This window comes from Halichoeres trimaculatus, unplaced genomic scaffold (assembly GCF_033239565.1).
Source record: "Halichoeres trimaculatus isolate MK-OKI-2021-1 unplaced genomic scaffold, fHalTri1.1 fHalTri1_scaffold_2, whole genome shotgun sequence".
Lineage (NCBI taxonomy): Eukaryota > Metazoa > Chordata > Actinopteri > Labriformes > Labridae > Halichoeres > Halichoeres trimaculatus.
The window spans coordinates 4,883,159-4,908,081 of record NW_027437180.1 but is presented as its reverse complement, the minus strand read 5'-3'; the positions used below and the strand labels follow the sequence as shown (position 1 = coordinate 4,908,081).

At 40.6% G+C, this 24,923-nt stretch overlaps 2 protein-coding genes across 8 annotated transcripts in view; one reads left to right on the top strand and one right to left on the bottom strand.

Annotated features, from left to right (window-relative positions):
• Positions 1 to 1,795: 1,795 nt before the first annotated feature.
• Positions 1,796 to 3,846, bottom strand: LOC141784339 (C-type lectin domain family 4 member F-like). Its single transcript, XM_074662161.1, has 6 exons — positions 3,624 to 3,846; positions 3,308 to 3,352; positions 3,060 to 3,202; positions 2,840 to 2,943; positions 2,675 to 2,743; positions 1,796 to 1,856 (listed from the first exon to the last, which is right to left on the bottom strand). The coding sequence occupies exons 1-6, from the start codon at positions 3,784 to 3,786 to the stop codon at positions 1,796 to 1,798; spliced, it is 585 nt and encodes a 194-aa protein (XP_074518262.1). The 5' UTR covers positions 3,787 to 3,846.
• Positions 3,847 to 8,104: 4,258 nt separating this feature from the next.
• Positions 8,105 to 24,923, top strand: part of ctnnd1 (catenin (cadherin-associated protein), delta 1) — a 40,215-nt gene continuing 23,396 nt past the window's right edge. For 4 of the 7 annotated variants that reach the window (XM_074665391.1, XM_074665393.1, XM_074665389.1 and 1 more), the window contains exons 1-2: positions 8,105 to 8,229; positions 20,114 to 20,261. In XM_074665391.1, coding sequence (XP_074521492.1) covers positions 20,121 to 20,261 — 141 coding nt within the window. In that variant the 5' untranslated portion in view covers positions 8,105 to 8,229; positions 20,114 to 20,120. The other 3 variants (XM_074665390.1, XM_074665394.1, XM_074665395.1) reach the window with 3 other exon arrangements.

The window sequence follows — 24,923 nt, the reverse complement described above, 5'->3', positions numbered from 1 at the left end:
TGTGTTAAATGAACTTGTTAATTTCATCTCAAAGAACCTTATTCATTTAGGTGTGACCAATTGAAGCAATTCATTTAAGTTGGTCCAACTATTTCGTTTTTTTTAAGTTGTACCAACGCAGAATTTCAAGTTGACATGATCCACAAAAATACATTGGAAACCTTAACTTAAAATTTTGTGTTGGATTGTTAAAAAAATGACATCACTTCAACTAGACTAGAGATTCCCTTTTTACAGTGTAGGCACACCTTGCTAGTACTGAGTTGGACCCTCTTTTGCCTTCAGAACTGCCTTAATCCTTGGTGGCATAGATTCAACAAGGTACTGGAAACATTCCTCAGAGTTTGGTCCATCTTGACATGATAGCATCACACAGTTGCTGCAGATTTGTCGGCTGAACATCCATGATGAGAATCTCCCGTTCCACCACATCCCAAAGGAGCTCTATTAGATTGAGATCTGGGGACTGTGGAGGACATTTGAGTACAGGGAACTCATTGTCATGTTGAAGAAACCAGTCAGAGATGATTCCAGCTTTATGACATGGAGCGTTATCCTGCTGGAAGTATCCATCAGAAGATGGGTACACTGTGCTCATAAAGGAATGGACATGGTCAGCAACAATACTCAGGTAGGCTGTGGACTTTAAACCATGCTCAGTTGGTACTAAGGGGCCCAAAGTGAGCCATGAAAATATCCCCCACACCATTACACCAGCAGCAGCAGCCTGAACCATTGATACAAGGCAGGATGGATCCATGCTTTCATGTTGTTGACGCCTTTTTTGTAATACGCAGACCAACAACCATATCACGTTCAAAGTCTCTTAAATCACCTTTTCTTCCCCACTCTGATGCTTGGCCTAAACTGCAAAATGTATTAATGTCTACATGAGTAAATGCATTGAGTTGCTGCCATGTGGTTGGCTGATTAGATTTGTGTTAACGAGCAGTTGGACAGGTGTGTGTAATAAAGTAGGCTACTTGTGAAATGTTGCTAAAAGGATTAAAAAAAAGGGCATAAAAATGTTCAGAACGCAGTATAAGATATATCTGAGACTAGAAATATTTTTTCAGGTAAAAATACAAACATAACTTGATTTAAAAGTATCCTGTTAAAATTTCAGATCCACACCTGCCAACATTAGACTATAACCAAGCGTGGTGGCAAGTAATGAGATCCTGAACCTACCATAAAAAAATCCTGGCTTTCATTTCCCCATATCATCCCCCAATGCAGAACCTTTTCCTTGAGAAGAAGTTAATACAGCACATAACACTAAGGAAAACTGGACACTTATCATCTGGTGCCAAGGGACACTTGATGGACTGGTGGAGTTTGATTTATAATGTGAAATATTGTCTGTTTTTTATAAAGTAGTTAACAAATAGAGCATTTATGTGTGATTTTCATGGTATAAGAATATGTACGTATCAAAAAACTTCAAGTTTAGAGTAAGGCGTGCATCCAGGTAAAAAAAAAAGGAAAAAAAAAGAAGAAAGAAGCTGCTAGAAAGATCAACATTTACCATCACAGAAAAAAGATGAAACACAATCTAAACTCATTACATGTAAACAAAAATGTTTCAACGATTTTTCACGTTTGCTTTGATCATTACAGTCACTGGAAATGCAACATGTTGTATTTAAAGCTAGTGTAAACAACAGTTTAAGTTCGCTAAATAGTGTCTGTATCTTCTGATCATGTTCAGAATATGTGACCTGAATCTTGGTGCATAATCAGCAGGAATGACAGCAGCCTTAAGAAGATTTTAAAGGAAAGACAACCAAAGAATTCAGAGCTCAACAAGCAGAGGACTGAGACTGAGCGGCAGCGTCTCATCCGTCCTACTGGGCCTGTGGAGAAAAGTGACAGACATTTACTCAAGGAGGGGAAGGTATAAAATCCAAGATGGTGGAAGTCAAGTGTAAAGTTTCTGCAGTCTCTGATGGTTTGAGGTACCGTGTCATCTGCTGCTGTTGATTTAAAGTGTCTTGTCAAATCTAAAGTCAGCGCAGTCCTTTAATGGGAGACTGTAGAGTGCTTTACGCTTCCTTCTGCCATCAAGCTTCATGCGATTGCTGCCAAGTTATTTGCTATAGAAAATAAGCCCCACCAAGTATTGGGGATAATAAAGCTTTTTCAACTTTTTGAACATTTTTTAAATTTTATTTTAAATCACTTTTGATTAATACCTGGAAACATACAAATAAGTCAAGATTACTTATTTTCATGAGCTGTAAGCTAAATAATCAAAATTAAAACACAAAAGTCTTGATATTTTACATATAAGAACATTTGAATACATGAGAGTGTAACTTTCCTTATTGTATTTAAGAAATTATTTTTCTAATCTCCATCTTTTTGAGCTGCACTTGTATCTCTGGAAGACCATTTTTCATGAAGAAACTTTGAATTCTCAAACATAGTCAAAACATTTGGTCTGTGGTGTTAGGTTAAAATGCACTTCGTGAACTGATTTTGTTCTGAATTATTTTGCTGCACTTAGCACTTAATAAACACAAAGACAAAAGGTTATGAAGGATTATTTCAAACACTGTTTAACAAACTACATTGCCTGAACAGGATACATCAGAAGTCAATAGATTTTTCACAGATCCAGTGTTGTGAGGCGTTGCAGTGATTATCATTCCAGCTGCTCAGTGTTTTATACCAAAAAGTGTTAACACAGTCCTCCTTCAGTCCTCCAAACCACCCACTGGGCTGGCCAGTTTTCCAAAACCTGTACAACATCAGATATTACTCAAACTTAAAGAAAACATTTGCTGAACAATTCACACAATGTGTTAACTTAGCATCAAACATAGACATGGCTTACCCTGTGCTGTTCAGAACTGAACCATCGACCCATTTCCATGTCCCTTCTTCCTCTCTGTCAGTCAGACCAATCCAAAAAACACGACTCAATGAATTGATGAATTCCTGCAACAAAACCCAGATTGAACAAACAAGGGGAGACAGACCCTTGGACTCTATTTATTGGACTAAAACATCCTGTGACGGTGGCTGCGTTTGGAAAGTTGAACTTTATCATGTACCTGCTCCTCTTTTTTGTTTACAATGACAAGATCTGCCCCTCTGCCTTTGCAGTCATGTCTGCTGTCCACCCAACTCTTCTGTCTCGCAGAAATGTAGTAAAAGCTGCCTCTGAATGACATGCAACCATCCTTGCAGAAATGACCTGTGTTTGTTGACAATTAATAAAGCACAACTATCAGTTGTCTAGACACACACAGTAACACACTCAGTCACACACACACATGCACACACAAAGTGTCAGACTCACTGAGTTCGACCAAAGTCTGATGTCTCTTTTCGGCCCAGCTCTTGTCTGCGTGTGACAGGAAATAACACTTTTTTATCTGCTATCAGGGATTGTAATCACTTAAAAAAAAAAAAAAGAAGAGGAAAATATATTTACAATTGTTAAAATAAAGTCCTGTGCTTATAATTCCGGCCAGGAGGAGACCACAAACTAGCGTCAGACACACAGTCACGGCCTTGCCCGCTGCCCTGTCTGTGTGGAAAATGTGATCAGAGATAATCGAAATAATAATCTCTCCTATCAGCAAAGAGAGGTTTAATTTGCAGGTGTTACTCACCTGGATGCCGAGGAGCTGTGACCTGTGTTACAGCTCTGTGATCCTTGCTTGGGTCTAAACCTTCATAAATCTCTACTGTCTTCTCCACCACGTCATCACTCTCCTCAGCTCTGATATCCTCCATTTGTTCTCCAGGATTATTGTCAAAAATTAACTCATGCATCTCTCCTTCAAACTGTGTCTTCTTTGTCTTTGTCTTAGTAATAAGTCCTGTCAGTGCATGTATTTCTTGACAGTCAGTTGCGTTATGTTGTCCAGTATCACTTCTCACTGTGTAAGGTGTAACAGTTTTTTTCTCACTTCTGTTTACCGCTTCATCTAACGCCTTCACCAGTGCACCCTGACCCACTGACACACTGGATGTCCTGAAAGAGGAGGCAATTATTGCATCAGTTTGAGAGAGGTTGGTTAAGAAGGTAAAAAGGTAAGAGTTATATTCTAAACCAGTGTTTCTTAATTTTTTTTCAGGTGACCCACTTTTTTGGGGGAACAAGCCATGGTGACCCAATCCAAAACATGTCCAAGATGTAAACCAATTCACAGAATAACTCTGCAAAGATAAAAAGGGTTTTTAATCATGTTTCTGCATCATCTAACATCTTTTGTACCAGCTAACAGGCCTAACATGTTTGACAAATGCTGATGTTCATCCAGAATAAAGGTAACAGCATCCGTCCATGCCTCTTTTTCAGCCTGACGTCACTGCACAGCTGTAACAAGCTGTAACTGTTTCTGCAGCTGGTGCCTGAAATGATCTGACAGTGACTTTGGACTTTCAAACTCAAGGGGGTTTTGAATCTGACTTCAAATCTTTTGGAAACTAACAATCAAAGTATCAATGGCTCAGCTCTTTTATATATGTGATGGTGACACAGTGTTTTCCTCTGAGTGCTGTAAAACAGGAGGAAACATACGATGGTTTGGCTTTGGTTGTTTGAGTAGCGCCGGCTCATAGTTTCAGACTTTTTAAAAACAGTCACATGTTTCCAGTTACAGGAAACATTGTGGTGATGACCCTTCACAATGAAAACATAATCAGCTATGACAGTGTGAGGAGCCAATCATCAGTAAACATTCTGCGAGGGGAGACTTCTTCTGGTAGAGGAAAGCATGAATTTCGTGTAAACACTTTCAAAACTAATTTGGTGACCAGTAAAAAATCTCTGGCAACCAACCACTTTGGGAATGACTGTTCTAAACTATGTGTACCTTTAAATTTTTATCATTTGCACAAAAAACTCACAGTGTTTCTGGTAACATAAAGTAAGAGTTCAAAAAGTACATTTTAGGAAACATGATTAGATTAAAGTTATGATCAAATGGAATCAAATGAAATGTGGCACTGTTTGAAAATATTCTGGACACCGCTGGCGTAGTACTCCAGAGAGTTAGAGCATAGCACCACCAGCTGGTCATTTGTGGTACTTCTAAGCAAAAATAAGTAAAACAGGTGGACACCCTCTTAGCCTTGATAAGTTTGTTATATTTTGTGATTGGGGGGTTAGTTGTACAATGTGGTGTGGCAAGAGCATTGTGATACTTTTCCTTTGTGAATAAAAAAAAAATGGATTTAAAAGTTCTACATTGTAACTTTAACTTTTAAGGGGGAACTTTTTAAAGCGTTTTGTCGGGAATAAACAGGTGGATTCTGGAGTCTGAATTCTTTTTGCATTTCAACAGGGTTGTAAAAAGTCAAAAGACATTATTTTCAAAGATTTTAAAAATTCACGAGTTGTTGCCTTAAGATTGTTGTTAACATTTGGGGAGTATCCGTGACAGTAAAGTTTAATTCTGGAGCTCAACTACAGAAAAAAACAAACAAAAAGCAGAAAATTTTGTCATAATTGACTGTTATTTGACCGTAAATCAAGAGATGCCCAACTCTTCCTTTGAGGCAACTTATATGTGAAGATTAACAACAAAGGAGAGTGTCTGACACTGCGAATGAGATGGGATGAACTTTGGATCAAAACTTTTTTTTCTAATGTACAAAAACATTTGGTCTTATATAGAGTGTGAGGTAAAAACTTGTTAGAAACAACACCAACTGTGGATTGTGTTGTATTCAATGTGCTGCACTGAAATGATAACATTTACTACATGATGTCAGGAGCTGAGCATTGGATCAGATTTACTGAGATAGTGTTAAGAATGAGGGCTGTGATCTAAAACTAAAACTGTTCATCTTTTCTGTCACTTTTTTTTAAACCTAACAAGAGACCAATGTTGAAAACTAACCATAGCAACACTTAGCTATTTTATGCTCTACATGTTTCACATTCCCCATGAAATAAAAACAAATTACATTATTTTACATCAACCCGCTCTGTAATAGCAGAACTGTAACCACTTGAGGGCAGTGTTGAACCTCACAGGGTATTTCTGTTTGACTTAAAATGAGTGAGGCCTTTAGAGGATGAGAAAAAGTTATTGGTGAAAATTAGAGACGGTTAGCTCTGAAGTTTTGTGCTAGTGTGAGTTTTCTTAATTGGTTTGTCATAAGTTATTCTTCTGACAATTTCCTTTGTGAGATTGCTGGTTCACAGGAAAGTCATTACAACAGAAGCTTGTAAAACCTGTTCTAAGATAGCTGTTAAACGGTTCAGTTCGTAATTTTAATTGCTCAAATTTAAATTCAGACCATATTCTGGTCTTGATGTTGGTTTAAGTCTTAGATTATATTGCATACCTTGACCTCTGTGCATTTTTCATGTTTTGTATATTTTATGAAGCAATGTTTCATCGCAAATAAAGAAGTTAACAATTAAAGGGAAAAAAGTCTGTAAAGTCATCTATTTGCTATCTGCTTGTAAGTATTCACTTTTAATTTTATTTCACTCTTAAGGAGGCCTGTAATGTTGTTTGGTGCTGTTTGGGTAAAACATTGCAGTAAAGCAAGTACCCCAAATGTGATTGCTAGAGTGTTTGGATCAAGCTGATTTGGTGGAAATTATTGTGTCGAATGATCTGATTCAGAACAGAATAGGAAAGGAACAGAACTAAAGGAAAGGAGTGTTTCATGCTTTCAGATGTGAAATCAGAGAACCTGCTCTGGAAGATGCTGACCAAAATCATATAAGAAAATTAGTGTGATATCACATGGGTGTGACCAGTAGCCAACATAACTGGAGCTTGACCTAAACAAGATACAAGGTAATACAAAATATAAATGCTTTGTCTTGATTTTGATGTTAGAGCATACAATTTAACAATTGTATGGTAGGCCTATTTGGGTCTGTGGGACCCGTTTCCATTGAAAGAAAAATGAAATAATTAATTATTTTTTCAACCTAAAATTCATTGGCTTTGGCTCATTTTCTGTGAAGAACATGAATCAAAACACATTTTCTCTGACCACATACTATACACCCACCCTAGGCATTTATATTACATACATGGTGTTTGGGTCCACTGGACCTGGGGCTAACGTGTAGGTCCTGTGCATCCTCACTCTGTCTTCCTCCTTTCTAGGCCTCCTGACAGTGTTTTCTGCCCTCCTGTTCCTGCACAAGGTGTGTGTGTGTGTGTGTGTGTGTGTGTGTGTGTGTGTGTGTGTGTGTGTGTGTGTGTGTGTGTGTGTGTGTGTGTGTGTGCGCGTGTGTGTGTCTGTGTGTATTTGTGCGTGCGTGCGTGCTTGAAAGTTGAAACATTGTTGAAAATTCAACAAACACCATCTACGCTTACATTCCCGCACATTTTCCTCTTTTGTCTTGCGGGACCCAAACTTTTTTTTTTTTTTTTCTCCCTCATACACTATCCCATAAATAGACCCATAAACACTGGCTAAGTAACAACAATACTAATACCACACAAGGGTTAAATGCATTGCATATTGTACATTCAAATTAAATCCAAGTATGAATGATGTCTGGGTATAAAAAAATAAGCAAAATATATTCTTGAGGCGCGGTTATATTTTGTGTTAAAGTATTTTACTGTTTACATAACAGTACGATAACCTCAAACACTAGTGTATCAATATGAGGGGGGCAGCTTACAATGCGTTGAAAGCAAAAAAAGTAATAAAAAATTGATAATAATAATAATAATAATAATAATAATAATAATAATAATAATAATAAAAAAGGCGGCACTGATTAATACATAGAAGTGGCGAAGGTAGGACAATAAACACTGTTTTATTTATTCATTTATTTATTAATTACAACGATATATGATTCAAGGCAAATATTCTGTCCTCCGTTAAAGCACAATTAATTTCTCCATAGAAACAAAGTAAACCTTGAGAAAACTTATTATATACTGGTTAATGTTTTGTTGTCAATACCAAGAATACCACAAGGTGGAATTTAGAAAAGCTGTCTCTGAATCCACCTAACACCTATTGCTGAAAAATATGTAGCGAAATAAATAGCGTGAACACATGCACACAGACTCTTCTTTAAATGTAGTCACACTCTTGTTACTAAATTAAAGGAGAGGTGAGGTGGTTGGTAAATGATAAATAATGAGTGCATGCTTTTGAAAACGCCCCCGTATTATTCAGCTGTGCTCGGCTCGCCCCCCTCCTCTTCCCCCCAGCGGAGAGGAAGAGCACAGACAAGTGAACAACAAGCCAGGGCAAGGAGGATAGGAAATCGCAGAGGTGGGTGTTTTCTCCTTCTTCATTGTGAGTGCTCTCCTCGCTGTGGACGGTGTGGTTGTCCAGCTGAAGAGTGTATTTCGGAGCACACTCGGAGTTGGTGGTTATTGTCTCACTCCTTCTGCGGGGTGAGCTTTGGATCGTGTCGGCGCAGCAGCAGTCGGCTGGCTAGGCCTGAAACCGTCTCCAACACTTATGGACTTCTAAAGACAAGCGTAACAGTTTGGAGAATCGGTAATGCTCTGCCCTTTTGTGTTACTTCCTTGATATGGCTGGTTTAGATCGATTCTGGGTGTAAAAAAAGAGTGTGGCAAACTCAACTTTAGTAAACGCAGCGTTAGCAGGCTAGCTTCCATTGCACGGAGCTAACTCTGTTAGCATTGCTGGACTTCAGTTTGTCGGTTTGATGATTTACTCGATCAGAGAGAGAGACTTCTGGAAAGTTTTATAAAGCAGATGCATAAAGATAAAGATATCTGGCACCAAGACTTGTGAAACTCTCACTTTGCAAGAGAGTGTGAGTTATATTGGCAAACATTGCAGTTAAGTTGGGATTTGATGTGTTTATCTTGGGTATTTTGGAAGTCTGGCGTTTAACACAGAAAGTCTGAGTGTTTTTACCACATTTGTGGGACACTTTCTGTGCAAATGAAGTCTATAGAGGACAGGTGAGATCACACGGAAGTGTCCGTGCCCTTAAGCAAGGAGTCAAAGTCCAGTCTCGGTGTACTCACCTATTCCTTATTATACAGTCAGTGTACCTGCGACGCCCACTCTCTGCGGACACTCAACCTGTGGGATGCTTTTCAGGTGACTGCTCTTGCAAAGTGTGTCTTTTGGCAGACTGCCTTTGACTTTTGTTCCTGTGTGTGTGTGGAAAGTCTACAGTAAAGACACGGGGTTTAATGTTGCAGCAGATGTCTATTGATGTGGTCGACCAGGTAAGAGGAAGGAGGCAGGGTTGGTGGTGGAGCTGCAGCGACAAAAGCAAGAACCTGTTCTGTGGGTCTTGCTGTGTGGGGTGTGGTAAGGTGGCAGGCGTGTTTGTTGCTTCATTATTCAGTCTCTTGTGTGAAGGCTTGCAAGCCACAGACACCTTCTCACCTTACACTTCTTTGGTGTGACCTGATGCTCTGATCACTGTGAGAAAACAGACTCATTCTGCTGTGGTAGTCGATCACTTTTGGTGTGAGCTTTGTGGGCCTCTGTAGATTCAGGGTAAAATCTGCCACATATAAAGACAGAAAGCAGCTCCAGTAATTTTTTTTTTTGTTCTGATCACGTCTGTAAGTATTAGTTGTTGTTGATTCCCTCAGCAGATTGGTGAGTTTCAGTGCAGCATGGACATGCCATCCATATTCCTGTAAATCCCCCACAGGCATGTCTGCTTTGACCTGCTGGGACAGAGATGGAGATGATTGTGAGCAAGTTTGGGCACGCTGTCTGCTCAGATATGTACTCTCAATACGATGCAAAAAGTAACAAAACTGAGCTTTTTTTTTTTTTTTCTACTGCCCAGAATTTACTCCAAGTTGGGACTTAAGCTTTGCTGCTCAGCCAGTTGTTTTAGCCAGGGCTATCATTTGAGAGCCTCAGTAATGACGGGCTTTCAGAGCACACCACGGGTGTGTCCCTTTGACACACAGAAGCTGGGGTTTTCTTACATTTGCTCCTCCTCGTCAATTTGCCCTCTCCCTCTTCATCGTCCAACAGTTACACCTGCACTCAGTGTTTTTATTTGAATGGTGGGCATGTTCACTCCCTCTCCATATATGGGAGAACAGATGAGCTGGTTTAAACGAAGGGAAATCAAAGTGCATGGCCAGAAAAGCTGCACATTAACCTCTTAGTGGTGTTGGTTCATTTCACGGAAATGTTGTGTGCTATTTTGACTTTTATGGTGCCACTGCGGCAATTAAGCCACCTTCCTTGTTAAGTGCTTGAATCAGTGTTATTGCATTCACTAGTAAAGCCTGCACCAAATGCTGAATGTTGTTGTTTGTTCCACACAATTAACCGCTTTTTAGCAATTAGTAGTTCTTTCTGAGTACATTGTTTTTAGTGTTTTTAGATGTTTACATGATACTTCTCAGTTTGAATGACTGCAGTGCTGCAACTACTTCAACATTATTGACTGAAGTGAGGATGAAGGTAGTTGGCGGATTCATTGTTGACTGACGTATACGATGCAGAGTAAAGTTTTGTGTTTTTTTATTAATGAACTAAGAGATAAAACATCAATTCTACACTTTGATTGTAGAGTTACTGTTTTTGCATCTGTTCAGTACAGGAGCATCAAAAATGTAAAAGTGTTCCAATTTTAGCTTCAGAAAAGTGATGATTAGCAGCTTGTATTGTTTTTTTTAATCATTGTAGATAGGGATGGGTACCTCTCACATTCAAAATGATACAGTACCAATGCCCAATACCTGGCAATTGATATGTGTACTTAACTGTACCAATTTTTGGTGCTTTTTGTGTTTATATGGTAAAAGATATCAACTTGTTTTTTTTTCAATTTAATATATTTATTCTTCAATATATATCCTTGCAATGCTGTGCTCATGTCCAGCATGGAAAATCACCCTCTCTTCCACTCCCTCACAGTCACAAGGATGCATTTAGGTACCTAAACATGGCACCTTTCAATTTGACGTGAATCAGTACCCTGTACTTTTGACAGAATTTGGTCGATACCTATAAAAGTACCTATGAAAATACCTAATTCGGGACCCATCCCTACATTGTACTTAAAGGGACAGTTCAGTTTTTTTGAAGTGGGGTTGTATGAGCTCTATGTGACCACTAAGGACATTAGATCAACACTGGAGCTCAACCTCTGTACAGGAAGCTTGGGCAGCGATGAAAGCTGGTACTACAAAGCTCTGCAGAAGCTATACTGCTGTGAGTCATCCAGCTTTCAAGTATAGATATCGATACCTGGCCTGTGGTATCTGCTGAGACTTACGTAATGTTAAATTAACAGTCAGAATTACTCATCATGGGGATGAAACTGGGAGCTCCGTTTTGGTGGAATCAGGTGATGAGCTGATCTGATGCTCCCTTCCTGTAGCAGCCTCTACCATCAGTGTGTGAATGATGCATGAATGGGTGGATGTGATAAGCAGCGTGAGGGCCGTAGAGTGGATTTATGGACGTAGCCTCCGTGACGTCACCTGTCTGTTAGGGGTGTAATGATCCATCGATATACATCGATACATCGATTGGTTTAGCAATGATCCAATTACATCGATGGAAAGTCAAAACATCGATTATCATCGTGGTCTTTAATGTACGCCCTTATTTTGAAATCCCAACCGGACACGCATGTCCGTTCCGCGAGTCGTTGTGAAGTTTCCTTTCAAGCCTCACGCACTCAGCGTATGAGACATACATTTGAACCTTTTCACTCTCTGACATGCCCCGCCTGATATTTCTCCTGCTGTAAAATGTACTGCTTAGCGCCCACCGAGTCACACCGCTGTAGACGTACATGTAGCAAGACGCTGTTAGCATCACAGAGCTAAACGGGAGCCAGACACATCGGCCAATCAAAAAAATAGCTCACCTGTATCCTGGTAAGATACGGTCGTCCTGACTGCAGAGGATGCATGCTGCACACACAGGAGTGCATCATCACACGACTGCAGTGAGTTATCTCATAATTTGATTTTGTAGCAACTGATTCATGAAATTTCATAAAGTTAAAAAGTAAAACGACGAGAGCTTAGTGTCATTCCTCCTCCACATCGACTATTACACAGTGAAACAAAGTCTGATCACACTGACAGACAAACTGGTTATCAGGCATCACAGTCAAAAAAAAAAAACTATCAATGTTAAGTTAGTTAAGTTGATAGTTCTAATTTTGAACAATAGAAATGTTTGGGTTTGATTAAAATCAAAGCTTCACATTTTTGTTTTGATTGAAAATGGTCAAATGTTGGAGGTCAATAATAAAGTTTTTGTAATCAGTCATTTTTAATTATAGTGTTGCATCATTACTTGATATGATGATCAAACATTACAGTATAACAGTAAGACCCATAAGGTAATTGTGGGGGCAAAAAAGCACCTTACCTGAATTTAATCCATGCTGGACTTGAACACAGCATTGCAAGGTTATATATTGAAATATATATATGTTAAATTGGAAAACTTTGAGATATTTTTCATTGAATTCATTTATATGACCACATAAACACACACAAAAATACTGAAAATTGGTACCGTTGAGTACTGATACAGATTGCCAGATACTGGGCATTGGTATTGTATTGTTTCGAATATTAAAGGTACCCATCCCTACAGCCAGCCTCGTGCAGATCCTTGATAGACGGCATATTTTAGCACTTCTGCATAGGCTTCATTTTTCTGAACTGGATATTCCCCCTTGGTAAGGGCGCAGTAACACTGGCCATCCGTGTGAAACTACGCTTCCACCCTATAGTCCAGTCTGTGACAGCACATGTTGCATATACAGGTATAGTGAGGCCTGTCACGATAACAAATTTTGCTATACGATAATTTTCCTAAATATTGTTGCCGATAAACAATATTATTGTCAGTATTATTTTGTTTTTTTTTCTCCATTTTTTCATTGATGTAATTATGATAAATGGGATAATAAAGTGAGTACACCATATCAAAAGCTAGAAACTTTAATTTCATAAGAGTATTTAACTATAATTAAAAGGTCAGGATCTTTTAAATAAAATAAATTAAACAAAATATATAATAAATTTAACAAGCAAGAAAAAGAAAAAAAAAATACAATGAAAATGAAATGGAAAATGAAATTATTTCTATTTACTTTGCCGACCAAAAGCCTCAGTAAGAGCGGATTGTCAAAGAACAAGGCTCCGCTGCACCTCCCCTTCTTCTTCTTTGTCGCCACTATTTTCAAACACATGCGACATATCAGCTCGTTGGTGTTCATGAGCTCACACTTTGTTCATTCTGATAAAATACAAAATATTCCCACACTGGGACTGTGGCAGGCGGCTTAAGAACCGTATCTTTCGTGCCATCACTCATATTAGCGTGTGTTTCCTCCTTCCTTTGAGTCAGTATTTGTCTAATAATATGTGTGGCTTATACGTTTTCAACGTTTTCAAGCTCCCTTTCACTCAGTGGATTGAATGGACAAACTGAGTTTGAGAACAAACTTCAGATATAAACGTCAAACTAATCTCTGAGCATAGGGTCGGCAGCTCTGGCCTTTATCTGAATGATTTTAGAGGTGGTGTAGCATCCAAAGAGTTTGTTTTTGGCTCTTCTTCTGCTCTGAGTAACGCTGCCTGCTGTTTCCTTCCTCACTCAGAATAGTTACTTGGTGTCTTTTATCGCAGACAGCTGGCCTCGCATGGTCCTGAAAAGTCTGGGGTGTGTGTGTTAGTGTGTAAGTGGGTGTGTGTTCATCCACACACACACACACACTCCACCACAGAGCTGGAATCATGGGGGCAGGAGGCTGGTTCATGGTTTAATGTCAGGATGGCAAAGGCGGTAGGAGTTGGATGTGGGCCAAGGTTAACATGCCCGCACACGCACACACACACACACACACACACACACACACACACACACACACACACACACACACACACACACACACACACACACACACAGTGGCCAAATCTCTGTGTGACCATTCAAATGAGGCTGAGTCAGCAAAGCTCTTGGCCAAGCCACAGCAGCATTTTGCCACAGCTTCACCTCAACTGTGTGTGTGTGTGTGTGTGTGTGTGTGTGTGTGTGTGTGTGTGTGTGTGTGTGTGTGTGTAGACTGAAGCAGAATGAATGTGGGCCTGCCACAGCCACCAGTGACTAAGTGGTTGAAATAGCAATGATAGCATATGAAAATGAGGGAATACTCTGCAGACACAAAACACAGTGTGATTTGGGTGTTAGACAAAAAACTGACAGTGTTTGCTGTTACTGGTTGTGTGTGTGTGTGTGTGTGTGTGTGTGTGTGTGTGTGTGTGTGTGTGTGTCTGTGTCTGTGTCTGTGTCTTCAACAGTCTTGAGTGGCTAAGTATGGGAAGTGGCTTAGCACTGTAAATCCAAGGCTAGCCCATTAGCAGATAGATTTAGCGTGGCTGCTAATGGCCTTACAATAGATTAACAGCTAATGCCTGAGCTTTAAGTGGCCAAAGCCGTTCTGAAACTCTCACAAGCATCGCTCACTGCCACAAGAATGTTAGTGGTGGGACTCGTACAGATTTAAGGGTTGTGTTGGTGTGTCTGTGTGTTGCACTGAGGCTCAGGAGACAAATACCTTTCCCTATGCTCAAAAATGTCAGCGTTTTGACAGTCACAAAGAGCATGTTGACTTATCTGATGTATGATGTTGAAAATCTGGTCCCTGATGCGAAGGTTGACAACATTTCAAGCTCCCTTTGAGAAATATTTATTTTGACCTGAGTAACACATTTACTTGCTTTCTTTTTCAAGTGATTTTAAGCTTTTTATTTTAATCAAGTTACATCTACTTGATTTAAACTAAGCCATCTTTAAAGGGGACATATCATGCTGATCCCTGATTTAATACTTACATATAATATAATTAAGTTGAAAACAAGACCTTACAATCCCTGAATTTTCAAAAAATGAGATATTGTATTTTTTCTGATATCCTAGAACGAGATTTGATGCCTCTAAAAATAGGTCATTGCCGTTTGGCTGCGAGATTTCGGCCGTCGTGATGACACGAGGATCCTTTCTTTTTATTGGAGTAATCTGATAAAGCAGCTCCTCCTCTGTGATGTCAGTTAGTCACACAACCGCCACCAAGGGATACACCCACCAAGAGCCGACTGACTGAGTGCTGGACGCAGGGACTCTGCTCTGCTGAGCAGCTTGGCTTTACATGGTGAATTAGCAGTTAAAACACTGTAGTTTTAGCAGACGTCTTAATACTTGTGAGACTGTGATATTTGCATGCTCGTTCTGACATGCACTGTGAACCTGGACCACAATAATGCTGCGGTAATAACATAGTGAGGAACTGACGGTAGAGGCAATCTTTAGACTACAATTTCAGCATGATGGATAAAACAGACAGAGAAAAGTGAAGGAGCAGGATGGAGCCCTGTTATAGAAATAGTTTATTGGTGAAGTCTGCCTATATTTCCACGTATAAACTATACATGTTACAGTACCGCTTTGACTCACCACACTGAAGCGTCCTGAGATGATCTGTGTCCAGGTGGATTTTCTTCCTCCTGAGCTGCAGAACCGTCTGGGTCTGACTCGGGGTCCAATACAAAAGGACGTATCCTACACTCTGCCATTTTATTAGTGCTATCAATGCCTTACGGTGAAGTTTTGGCAAACAGCAAACTCGCTCGGTCTGCTCCATCCAATATGGCGATTTTGTAAATACTGCCATGCTGCAAAAACCGCCCCCTGGCTCTACCCCCTCCGCCCCTCTGATAGAACTGACCAATCAGAGCACAAAGGGCTGTGACGTTGCGAGGTTACTGGAGGTCATTCTGGAAATGGAGCGTTTCAACGAGATCTTCAGAATGGCCTAAAATGAAGATATTGAGAACGCTATTGTGGGGCAATGAAGGAACTAAATGACTTGTACTGAGGGCAGAAATGCTTTACAGGCATCCTAGTCTGGCATAGTGAAAAGGAGAAACAAGCATAATATGTCCCCTTTAACTCGAGCGTATTTCCAGCTCCACACTATCAGCTTGTGGTCAGGTGACCTGATTGGTTCCTAGAAAGTCTCTACTCTTCCTCTCTGAAAGCTTTGGCTGGGAGATGAGTGACAGCTGAGAGCAGCTCAGTGAAGGAGTGAAGGCTCCCTTATTAGGCTGTTGCTGAGACAGGATATGACATGCACAATCTCCCCTAGGAATGTATAACAATAGTGTGTGTGTGTTATGTGAGGCTTGTGTGTATTCAGTTCCTCAAATGTATGTTTTTCTTTCCTCACATGGACAGAAAAAACAGCTTCACCAAAACTCACCACATCTCTGTTTGACTGTTCAAGGATATAACCAACGTCACACACACTCATTTGCCATCTTTATTTAGTCTCTGACCCTCACGCAGATGTACTCACACTCAGGCTGGCAGAAGTGCACACTCAGACCCCATACAGGAGCCTTTGTTCACTCAGACAGTCCATGGTACGCTGACACAGAGCAGATTGGATCTGCGTGAGTCAGTGAACTTTGATGTAGAAAATGGTTTTTGCCCGGCTTTGGAGATGAGCCACACTCGTGTCATTCAGTTATGAGACAGACATGCTTGAAGGAATCTTCCCCAGATTCCTCATTCCTGTCTCACCAGCTTCCCTGCTGTGGAAGTCAGCAAAAGGGATTTGTTTTTGTCCTACTTTGAATTCAGGAGTGATGATCACTACATTTCTGTTTTTAGATTTAGGTCATCTAAGTTAGTGTTCTTAAGACAGAGAGCAGCCTTTCTCCTTCTGTTGCTCAGATTCGTGGTTTATCTGGGTTCAGTATCCTCTAATGCTGTGTTGTCTTGAAAGCTTTGTTGATGGTATGCTCTGATGTGACTTATTGTGTGACCAGAAATTTGAATTCTAGCTCAAGGTGTTTTTCAACCGGAAAGAGAGATCCCGGGAACTACATGGTTCCTGTGGTTAGGGATGGGTACCGAATCAAGTACTTTTATAGGTACTGACCGAATTCTGTCAAAAGTACTGGGTACTAGTGCTGCACGATTTGGGGAAAAGGTACGATTTGCGATTAGGTGGACAATATTGCGATTGCGATTGTGCTTTCGATTTAATAAAAAAAGTTGTGTCATGATGAGTCTACAGACTTGCTTGGTTATCATGGAGAAAAATCTGAATTGCATGTGCTGACATTGCGATTGCGATTGCGATAACCTCTTGCGATAACCTCTTGCGATTACGTAATTGCATGTGCTGACATTGCGATTGCGATAATTGTGCAGCCCTACCGGGTACCGGTTCATGTAAAATCAAAAGGCACCATGTTTAGGTACCTGAATGCATCTTTGTGACTGTGATGGAGTGGAAGGGTAGGTGATTTTTCATGCTGAACATGAGCATGGCATTGCAAGGTTATATATTGAAGAGGAAATATGTTAAATTGAAAAAGAAAGTGTACTTTATTGTTAAATATATATATATATATTTTTCCCACATAAACACAAAAAAGTACCAAAAATTGGTACCGTTGAGTACCAGTACCGATTGCCAGATACCGGGCATCGGTACAGTATCGTTTTAAATGTAAAGGTACCCATCCCTACCTGTGGTCCATTGTTTTTGTCTGAGATTCTACCACAGGCCCAAGACCCAGTGAGGTCAGGAGAAAAAAAAAGAGAACTGCAGTACATCATCGGACCAGTAGAGGGCATTAAAATGATGATGAAGGCCATTTTAGCAAAAATGACACCATAGATAGGCTGGCATCTTTATAGCATAACAGGTGGCCTGTTTGTGTCGGTGAAACTAAGACTGTACTTGTTTTGATCATGCTTCGAAAGATTTTTTTTACCCCTCAAAGAAGACAAGCACTAGTGACAAGTATGTCGCTGTGTTTCAACTGAGAAACAAGCCAATTGATTAATGACTTTCAGTAGGAAGTATACTTCTCCAATGGTTTTAGATCATCATTAAATATGTTTCTGGAGAGGATATTTTGACACATGTATTAGACTTGCTAATGGCAGAGCTAGCACTACCAGGTTAAAGTCCATATACCTTTGCTGGTTACTCGTTGCTCTGGTTGAATGATCGGTTCTGTCTGACCTACAACTTTATCTGCATTCCCTGGATCAAAGTACTGCCAAAACGCGCCCTGATATGAGATGATGTCATCTGGGCTTGTTTACATCAGGGTAGTAGGCATTCATCAAAGCTACTTCCTCTGCCAATGAAGGCTAGCTGTTCTGTGGCTTTGACACAGTGTTGACAGAAATTTTGGGCCACCAGTTATAAAAGATGTGGAGCCATGGTCTTATGTTGGCGTAAGACTCTTAAAGGGGACATATCATGCTGATCCCTGATTTAATACTTACATATAATATAATAAATTTGAAAACAAGACCTTTCACCCCCTGAATTTTCAAAAAATGAGATACTGTATTTTTTCTGATATCCTAGAACGAGATTTGATGCCTCTGAAAATAGGTCTTTGCCATTTGTCCGCGAGATTTCGACCTTCGTGACGACACGAGGATCCTTTCTTTTTATTTGAGTAATCTGATAAAGCAGCTCCTCCTCTGTGATGTCAGTTAGTCACACAACCGCCACTGAGGGATACACCCACCAAGAGCCGAGTATAAATGTATAAACTATACATGTTACAGTACCGCTTTGACTCACCACACTGAAGCGTCCTGAGATGATCTGTGTCCAGGTGGATTTTCTTCCTCCTGAGCTGCAGAACCGTCCGGGTCTGACTCGGGGTCCAATACAAAAGGACGTATCCTACACTCTGCCATTTTATAAGTGCTATCAATGCCTTACGGTGAAGTTTTGGCAAACAGCAAACTCGCTCGGTCTGCTCCATACAATGTGGAGATTTTTTAAATACTGCCATGCTGCAAAAACCGCCCCCTGGCTCTACCCCCTCCGCCCCTCTGATAGAACTGACCAATCAGAGCACAAAGGGCTGTGACGTTGCGAGGTTACTGGAGGTCATTCTGGAAACGGAGCGTTTCAACAAGATCTTCAGAATGGCCTAAACTGAGGATATTGAGAACGCTATTGTGGGGCAATGAAGGAACTAAATGACTTGTACTGAGGGCAGAAATGCTTTACAGGCATCCTAGTCTGGCATTGTGAAAAGGAGAAACAACCATGATATGTCCCCTTTAAGTGAAGTGTGGGTATACGTTCTTCTTTTAGTCTTTCTTTTGTGTATCTCCTCAAATCTTTACAAGGTGAAAATGTTCCATGTGTCTTCTCGTGTTTCTTGCTTTTCCCTGTTTGTCTCTGCTCTGACTCAGAGAAACTCAGATGCTTCCTCACGAGCAGCTGGAGCATCCACATTTCCAAAATCATCTCTGCTGTCCCACCGGTGTCTGCACTTTTCACAGAGGCAGAGTGCAAAGGATTATGGGCATGCATAGGATCGTGTTCTCTGTAGATCCCGCTTCCCTCCACAGACTCACTTCATTCGTCTCAGTGAACAAGCTTTTATCAGTGCAGGAGGAGGTGTAATCCCAATGAATAAAATATGCTTCAATAACATTTGTAAAAGCCTGTTGTAATGTTTTCCTGAACTTTTGTCAACGAGAGCCCCTACTCTTAGAGCGCAGAGAGCTTTGCAGAGAACACCTCTGTCTTCCTGAGCTCGGTGTAACCTGATGATGTGATGCTGTCTCTCCATAACGCCTCTTAATGCTCTCACACCTTCTTTCGTCCTCTGAACAAGGATGTGCTAACAAGCTCAACACGCTGCAGCTGAAAACTTGCTGAAATCATCTCCTGTCACGAATCGCACTTTCTATTTTTAACTCTGCATAGCAGAAGGTGAAGAAAAGAAATAGAAAAGTGCATCCTGCTGATGCTGTTGCTGGTCCCTGCTTCTGTTCTAACAGAATAATCATTTTCTCCAGCTCTGGAGTTATAATAAACCTTCTGTGTCTGTCTGTGCCAATTATCTCTAGTTGTGCCTGTTGTACTTTCTGCTTTTTTACTCTTACTGCTCTCTCTTTAGTATCCTGCTGTATCCTGCTGCTGCTGAACTTTAAAGTATCAACTTCATTAGCGCTTCAGTGTGAGCCCTCCTGGATGAGACTTCTGACTTTACAAACTGGGTGATTGGCCCTGGCTGTATGTGTCCTCTGACCTTAACTCCGGGTGTGGGTTTAATCTCTGCTCTCTGGTGTTGACCCTGTCCTGTCCTGTCCTGTGCTCTGCTCTCAGCGTGTGAATGGAGCAGTGTGCGAGTACGGCCTCCCTGCTGGCCTCGGTGCGGGAGCAGGAGAGGCAGTTTGAGATGCTGAGCCGAGCTCTGGAGGAGGAGCGGAGGTCATGTGCCGGCACCCTGCCCCGCCCCCTCCCCAACATGCAGGTAACATGGAATGACCCCAGCCTTCTCTTCTCATCCCATCTTTGTACATTTTCCACCCCTTGGATTCTTCCTTCATCTGAGGAAGTTCATCTCCTGTCATGTCTGCGATCATCCTCATCCCATCTGTGTGGACATGCATGACGGCTGCAAAGCTACAGCACACCTGGGGGCAGCGGGGAGGGCGAGGGAAGCTTCTCCTGTGGATTTTTAAGATTTCCACTCTTGAAAGATTCTTCAATCGGCATTAAAATGTTTGATTTTAAAGTTTTTTTTTAAGTAAGCAAGGTTGCTAAAGTGATCATCAAGTAGGTTTTTAATGAACTACATGATATAAATCTACTCAGTCATGTTATTGATGGACCATAAAGCGTTTCATGCTTTTTGTCTGCAGTTATGACAACCTCAAAAACCAAACACTGTGACTTCTCCCACTTCATGTGCAAGCCCCACCATCACTTTTTGAGATCTTGATCCATTTAAAGTTTATAACTTTATTGGATAAAGGACTTTGGGAGCTAGTTAGCTAAAGTTAGCTAAGCAGCTTGGCTTGAAGCCTCTGGAGTCCTGCCGCAACAACTTCAAAGAGGAACTTTTTTTTTACCTGGCTCAACATCAAACCAGCTGTAGAAAAATCCGAGAAACATCGATCACTGACAGAAAACTGCTGTTTTTGATGTTTATACGGCTTAATCCCAGGGTTTAATTGTTTTTGAGAAAAAGACAAACTTCACTGAAAAGTTTACCAGTGGCCTCTCATTTCTCACCACTCTTTACATCAGAGGTTCCCAAAGTTTTCAGCCAAGGACCCTAAATAGAGTAGTGCACAGTCCTTTATATTCATTTTGCACCTTTCATACCATTTCAAAAATGCAGCACAAGTTGATTCACAAAAAACAGAGGCAATACATTTTAGCAATATGTGAGATGAGCTAAGTAAAATGCTTAAAGGATAAGTTTGGTTTATACAGCTTTTACATTGTTTATAGAATGAAGTAGAACAAAATACTCACCCAGAAGGCTTTCCTGATCCAAGCTGTGCTTCAGGAGATATTGAGATCCAAAATCATGCAGCAGACGTCCGTATAATGGGATCCATAGGGGCATAGACAGCGCCGCTCCTAAAACTGCATTCATCGTCCAAAAACTCATGTTTTTCACCAATATTCCATCATGGTCCGCTCCAGGTTAGTCCTCTGCTGCAGTCTGTGTCACTCCAGACAGCGCTGTGTGGCTGTAATGACCTCTGAACTGATGAAGACTTTGTTTACGTTAGCCCCTCAAAGAAATGAGGAAGTGGAGTCAGCTCTCCAGAGAGTACTGCGCATGCGCAGAGGGGCAAACGTAAACAAAGTCTTTGTCAGTTCAGAGGTCAGTTCAGCCACACAGCGCTGTCTGGAGTGACACAGACTGCAGCAGAGGACTAACGGCGCTGTCTATGCTCTGATGGATCCCATTATACGGACGTCAGCTGCACTATTTTGGATCTAAATATCTCCTGAAGCACTGCTTGGATCAGGAAAACCTTCTGGGTGAGTATTTTGTTCTACTTCATTCTATAAACAATGAATAAGCTGTATAAACCGAACTTATCCTTTAAATTCAATCAAATCAGTGCAATATTGATATGATAACTCAAGTAAATATCTTGAAAACAGAATGACAAATGAATAAAACAAGGATGAATAAAAAGTGAATACAATAATTAAAATAAATGTAAATAATGTTAAAAAAGAAATATTCAAATAAAGTGGTAGAAGGGGTTTCCTGAATTAGTCTGGAGTCATGATATTGTTATCGTCACTTTGTCCTCAGCATAGAAATGTGGAAACTAGATCAAACATTTTCTGTGATTATATAAACTTTAACTCCTATTTTTGTTAATCCATTACAATAAGGGATTTAATATTACATTTTAAATAGTTTTTGTTATCATAAAGGCATTTTGTGACCCTCCTATTATTGTTCCACAACCCCCACTTTGGTAACTACTCCCTTACATGACTGGACTGAGGATTGTTATCAAACTTCTGATCTCTTATTGAAGCTGGTGACTTGTTGTTTATTTACTGCTTTGAATCATTTTTGCTTTAAGCAAGACTAAAGTCTTTGAAGTGTGCGACAGTAAAAGGAATGAAAGGCCTGATATCTTTAGGCTTCTCAACAACCAGACAACATCGTCTGATAGAAATGTTTCCACATATTTATTTTAGTGCTGTCAGGCGATTAAAAAAAAAAATCTAATTAATTACAGGATTTGTAATTAATTAATCTAATTAATTGCATTTTGATATCATATCTGCTTTAGGTCCCAAAATAAAGAATTTGAATTCCAGGACATTAAAATTACATTAAAAAACATTTAAAAAATAAGATGGAAATATATACAACACATTTTAGGTACCCTGAGGCATAAGGAACATATTAAAAAAGTTTTATGGTTCTATCTTTACAAAATCTACACAGTCCTGAACCTAAGATAAGCTGATATGATTTTTAGGACGGTTTTTGCTTCTGTCACATTTTTACTCTCTGTGGACTCGATTTTCACTGCAATATGAACTTCTATACTTCTACTCTTAGAAGGAGAAGCAGGGCTAAAGGCTAAAAACTGTGAGGAACTATGTACAAAACACTTAATTCAGGTCTTGGATCAAAGAAAAGTGAAGTATTCTCAGTTTAACATGCTCTGAACACACAAACTGTTGCTGATTGGTGCAGAGCAGCCCCAAGCTGAAACATGACACCAGGAAGATGGAAGCAAATTTTCAAAGAATTCTTTAGATTTAAATACAAGACAAATATTGATCATTCATGGCTTTTTTAATGCAGTAAAGAGTGTAGAATTATCTGTTTTTTACAGAATTGAGCTAGAGCAAACGGTTGATTTTCTGCAGATTTTCAAAAAGGACGTGTGAATAAACGAGATATGGACAGCAGTCTCTCGCTTTACCCCAGGTTTAAAGCCTCAAGTGTGATACATTCAGGGACCATCGGAAATTTGAAAATCTGACGAGATCACTTTTTCCAAGTAGAACAAACGGTTTGTAAATGCCAGATATTTGAAAATAAGTGCGTCTTTGAACGCCCCGCGGGTTTGGGATCCAGATTAATCTGTGTTAATTTTTATAACGCGTTAATTTGCGATGTAATTAATCAATCTAATTAACGCGTTAAAATGACAGCCCTAATTCATTTTGATTGTTAGAGGAGAAATAACACAACATGATATTTTCTCTGTATCGCTCCACACCAGACTGAAGCACGTTTCAGCACAGCCATCCCGGGGAGGTCATTTAACCCTCTGTTGCTGCCCAAAGCTTTCACCACGTGTTTGTTCCCATCCTCCACCGATTAAGTAACAGCTAATGCCATCAATCAAAAACTCCTTTTGTCTCCATCTGTATTTCTGTCCACTAATGAAGCTTATTAACCCGTTGTAACCCGTCATTACTTGTCTTGACTTGCCCCTAGGCGTTTGCATGCTGAGTGAATCCTGCTTTACATTTTGTTTCCTTTTTTTCCCTGGACCATCGTCTCAAGCTAAGTCTACAGAAACCAGCCAGCTCTCCAACTTTCATTTGTTGTATTTATCTCTTGTACAAAGGAGACATTTTTTCACAGCATCAAGGTCTGATCACAGGATCAAGTGTCCAGGTCTGACCTGTAATGTGCGGCAAATTCCAGGTCAGAGCCTCTGATGCCATCCCTGATCATATCTGAAGTGTGTCTGCTGTTGGCGTACACGTCGTCTTTATCACCGTGAATCAGTAACCCGGTTCAGAGACTGAAGTGTGACTTCATGGTCTGACGCACAGACAGACTTGCTAGCAGTCACACCCATATATGCTCATTCTTTCGCTTCCGCACTGACACTCCAGTCATTATTGTGCGTGAATAAACCAGCGCACACACACACACACACACACACACACTTGCACCCTCAGGCAACCTTTGAAACACTCATAAACAACTGAGCCCTTCACTCACTCACTTTCCCTCTCTTATTTGCCGCTCTTGCATGTAGGCAGCACCTACGAGGGCACGTCCCAGTCTCAGGTAATACCAGCGGCTGATAGCGCGCAGAAATGTAGGTGGAGTGTGTGTTACGGCGAGAGCAGGACAGAAGTGTAGCTTGTACTGGCTCTTATCTGTTCTGTGTGTTTACATAGCCCAGAGGCTTCAGCATGCCTCTGCCACTCTCCCAGGCAGTGCAACACGACCTCACTTCTTGCTGACAGGTTCCCACACGCTTGTCCTCTCAGGCTCTTTACACTTTCCTCTGGAGCAGAGACCTTAACTGAACCAAAGAGTGTGCTCTTTTGATAAACCTATGTCTTACTTATATTCCCTGGGCAGTGGCACTAAACTGTCTTGTCACTCCTTCTCCCTCTGATCTTATTACCAGCTTCAGAAAAAAATTTCTGTTTTTAAGAAACCCAACCACAACATTTCCGCTACCTCTTACACCGTCTGTGGTCCAATCCTGAGTGTTCTCTCCTCATGGCCGTGCCCTCTTCACTTCTGTAGAGCTGGAGATGAAAGAGCAGAGCTTGCAGTAGAGTTGCATTCAGCTCCCCCTGTGGCTGGAATGGGAATTGCACCACACCCATCAGCACTCCTGGGCAGGCAATGCTGGTTGTGTTGATGTTTTGTTTGTCCCGC

Bases quoted from the DNA above. Each gene is read 5' to 3' on its own strand.
- LOC141784339 (XM_074662161.1), bottom strand. From the start codon at position 3,786: ATGCATGAGTTAATTTTTGACAATAATCCTGGAGAACAAATGGAGGAT. The intron at 3,353-3,623 runs GTGAGTAACACC...TGTCACACGCAG, and splicing joins CACAGCTCCTCGGCATCCAG to ACAAGAGCTGGGCCGAAAAG. The intron at 3,203-3,307 runs GTGAGTCTGACA...CAACAAACACAG, and splicing joins TCAGACTTTGGTCGAACTCA to GTCATTTCTGCAAGGATGGT.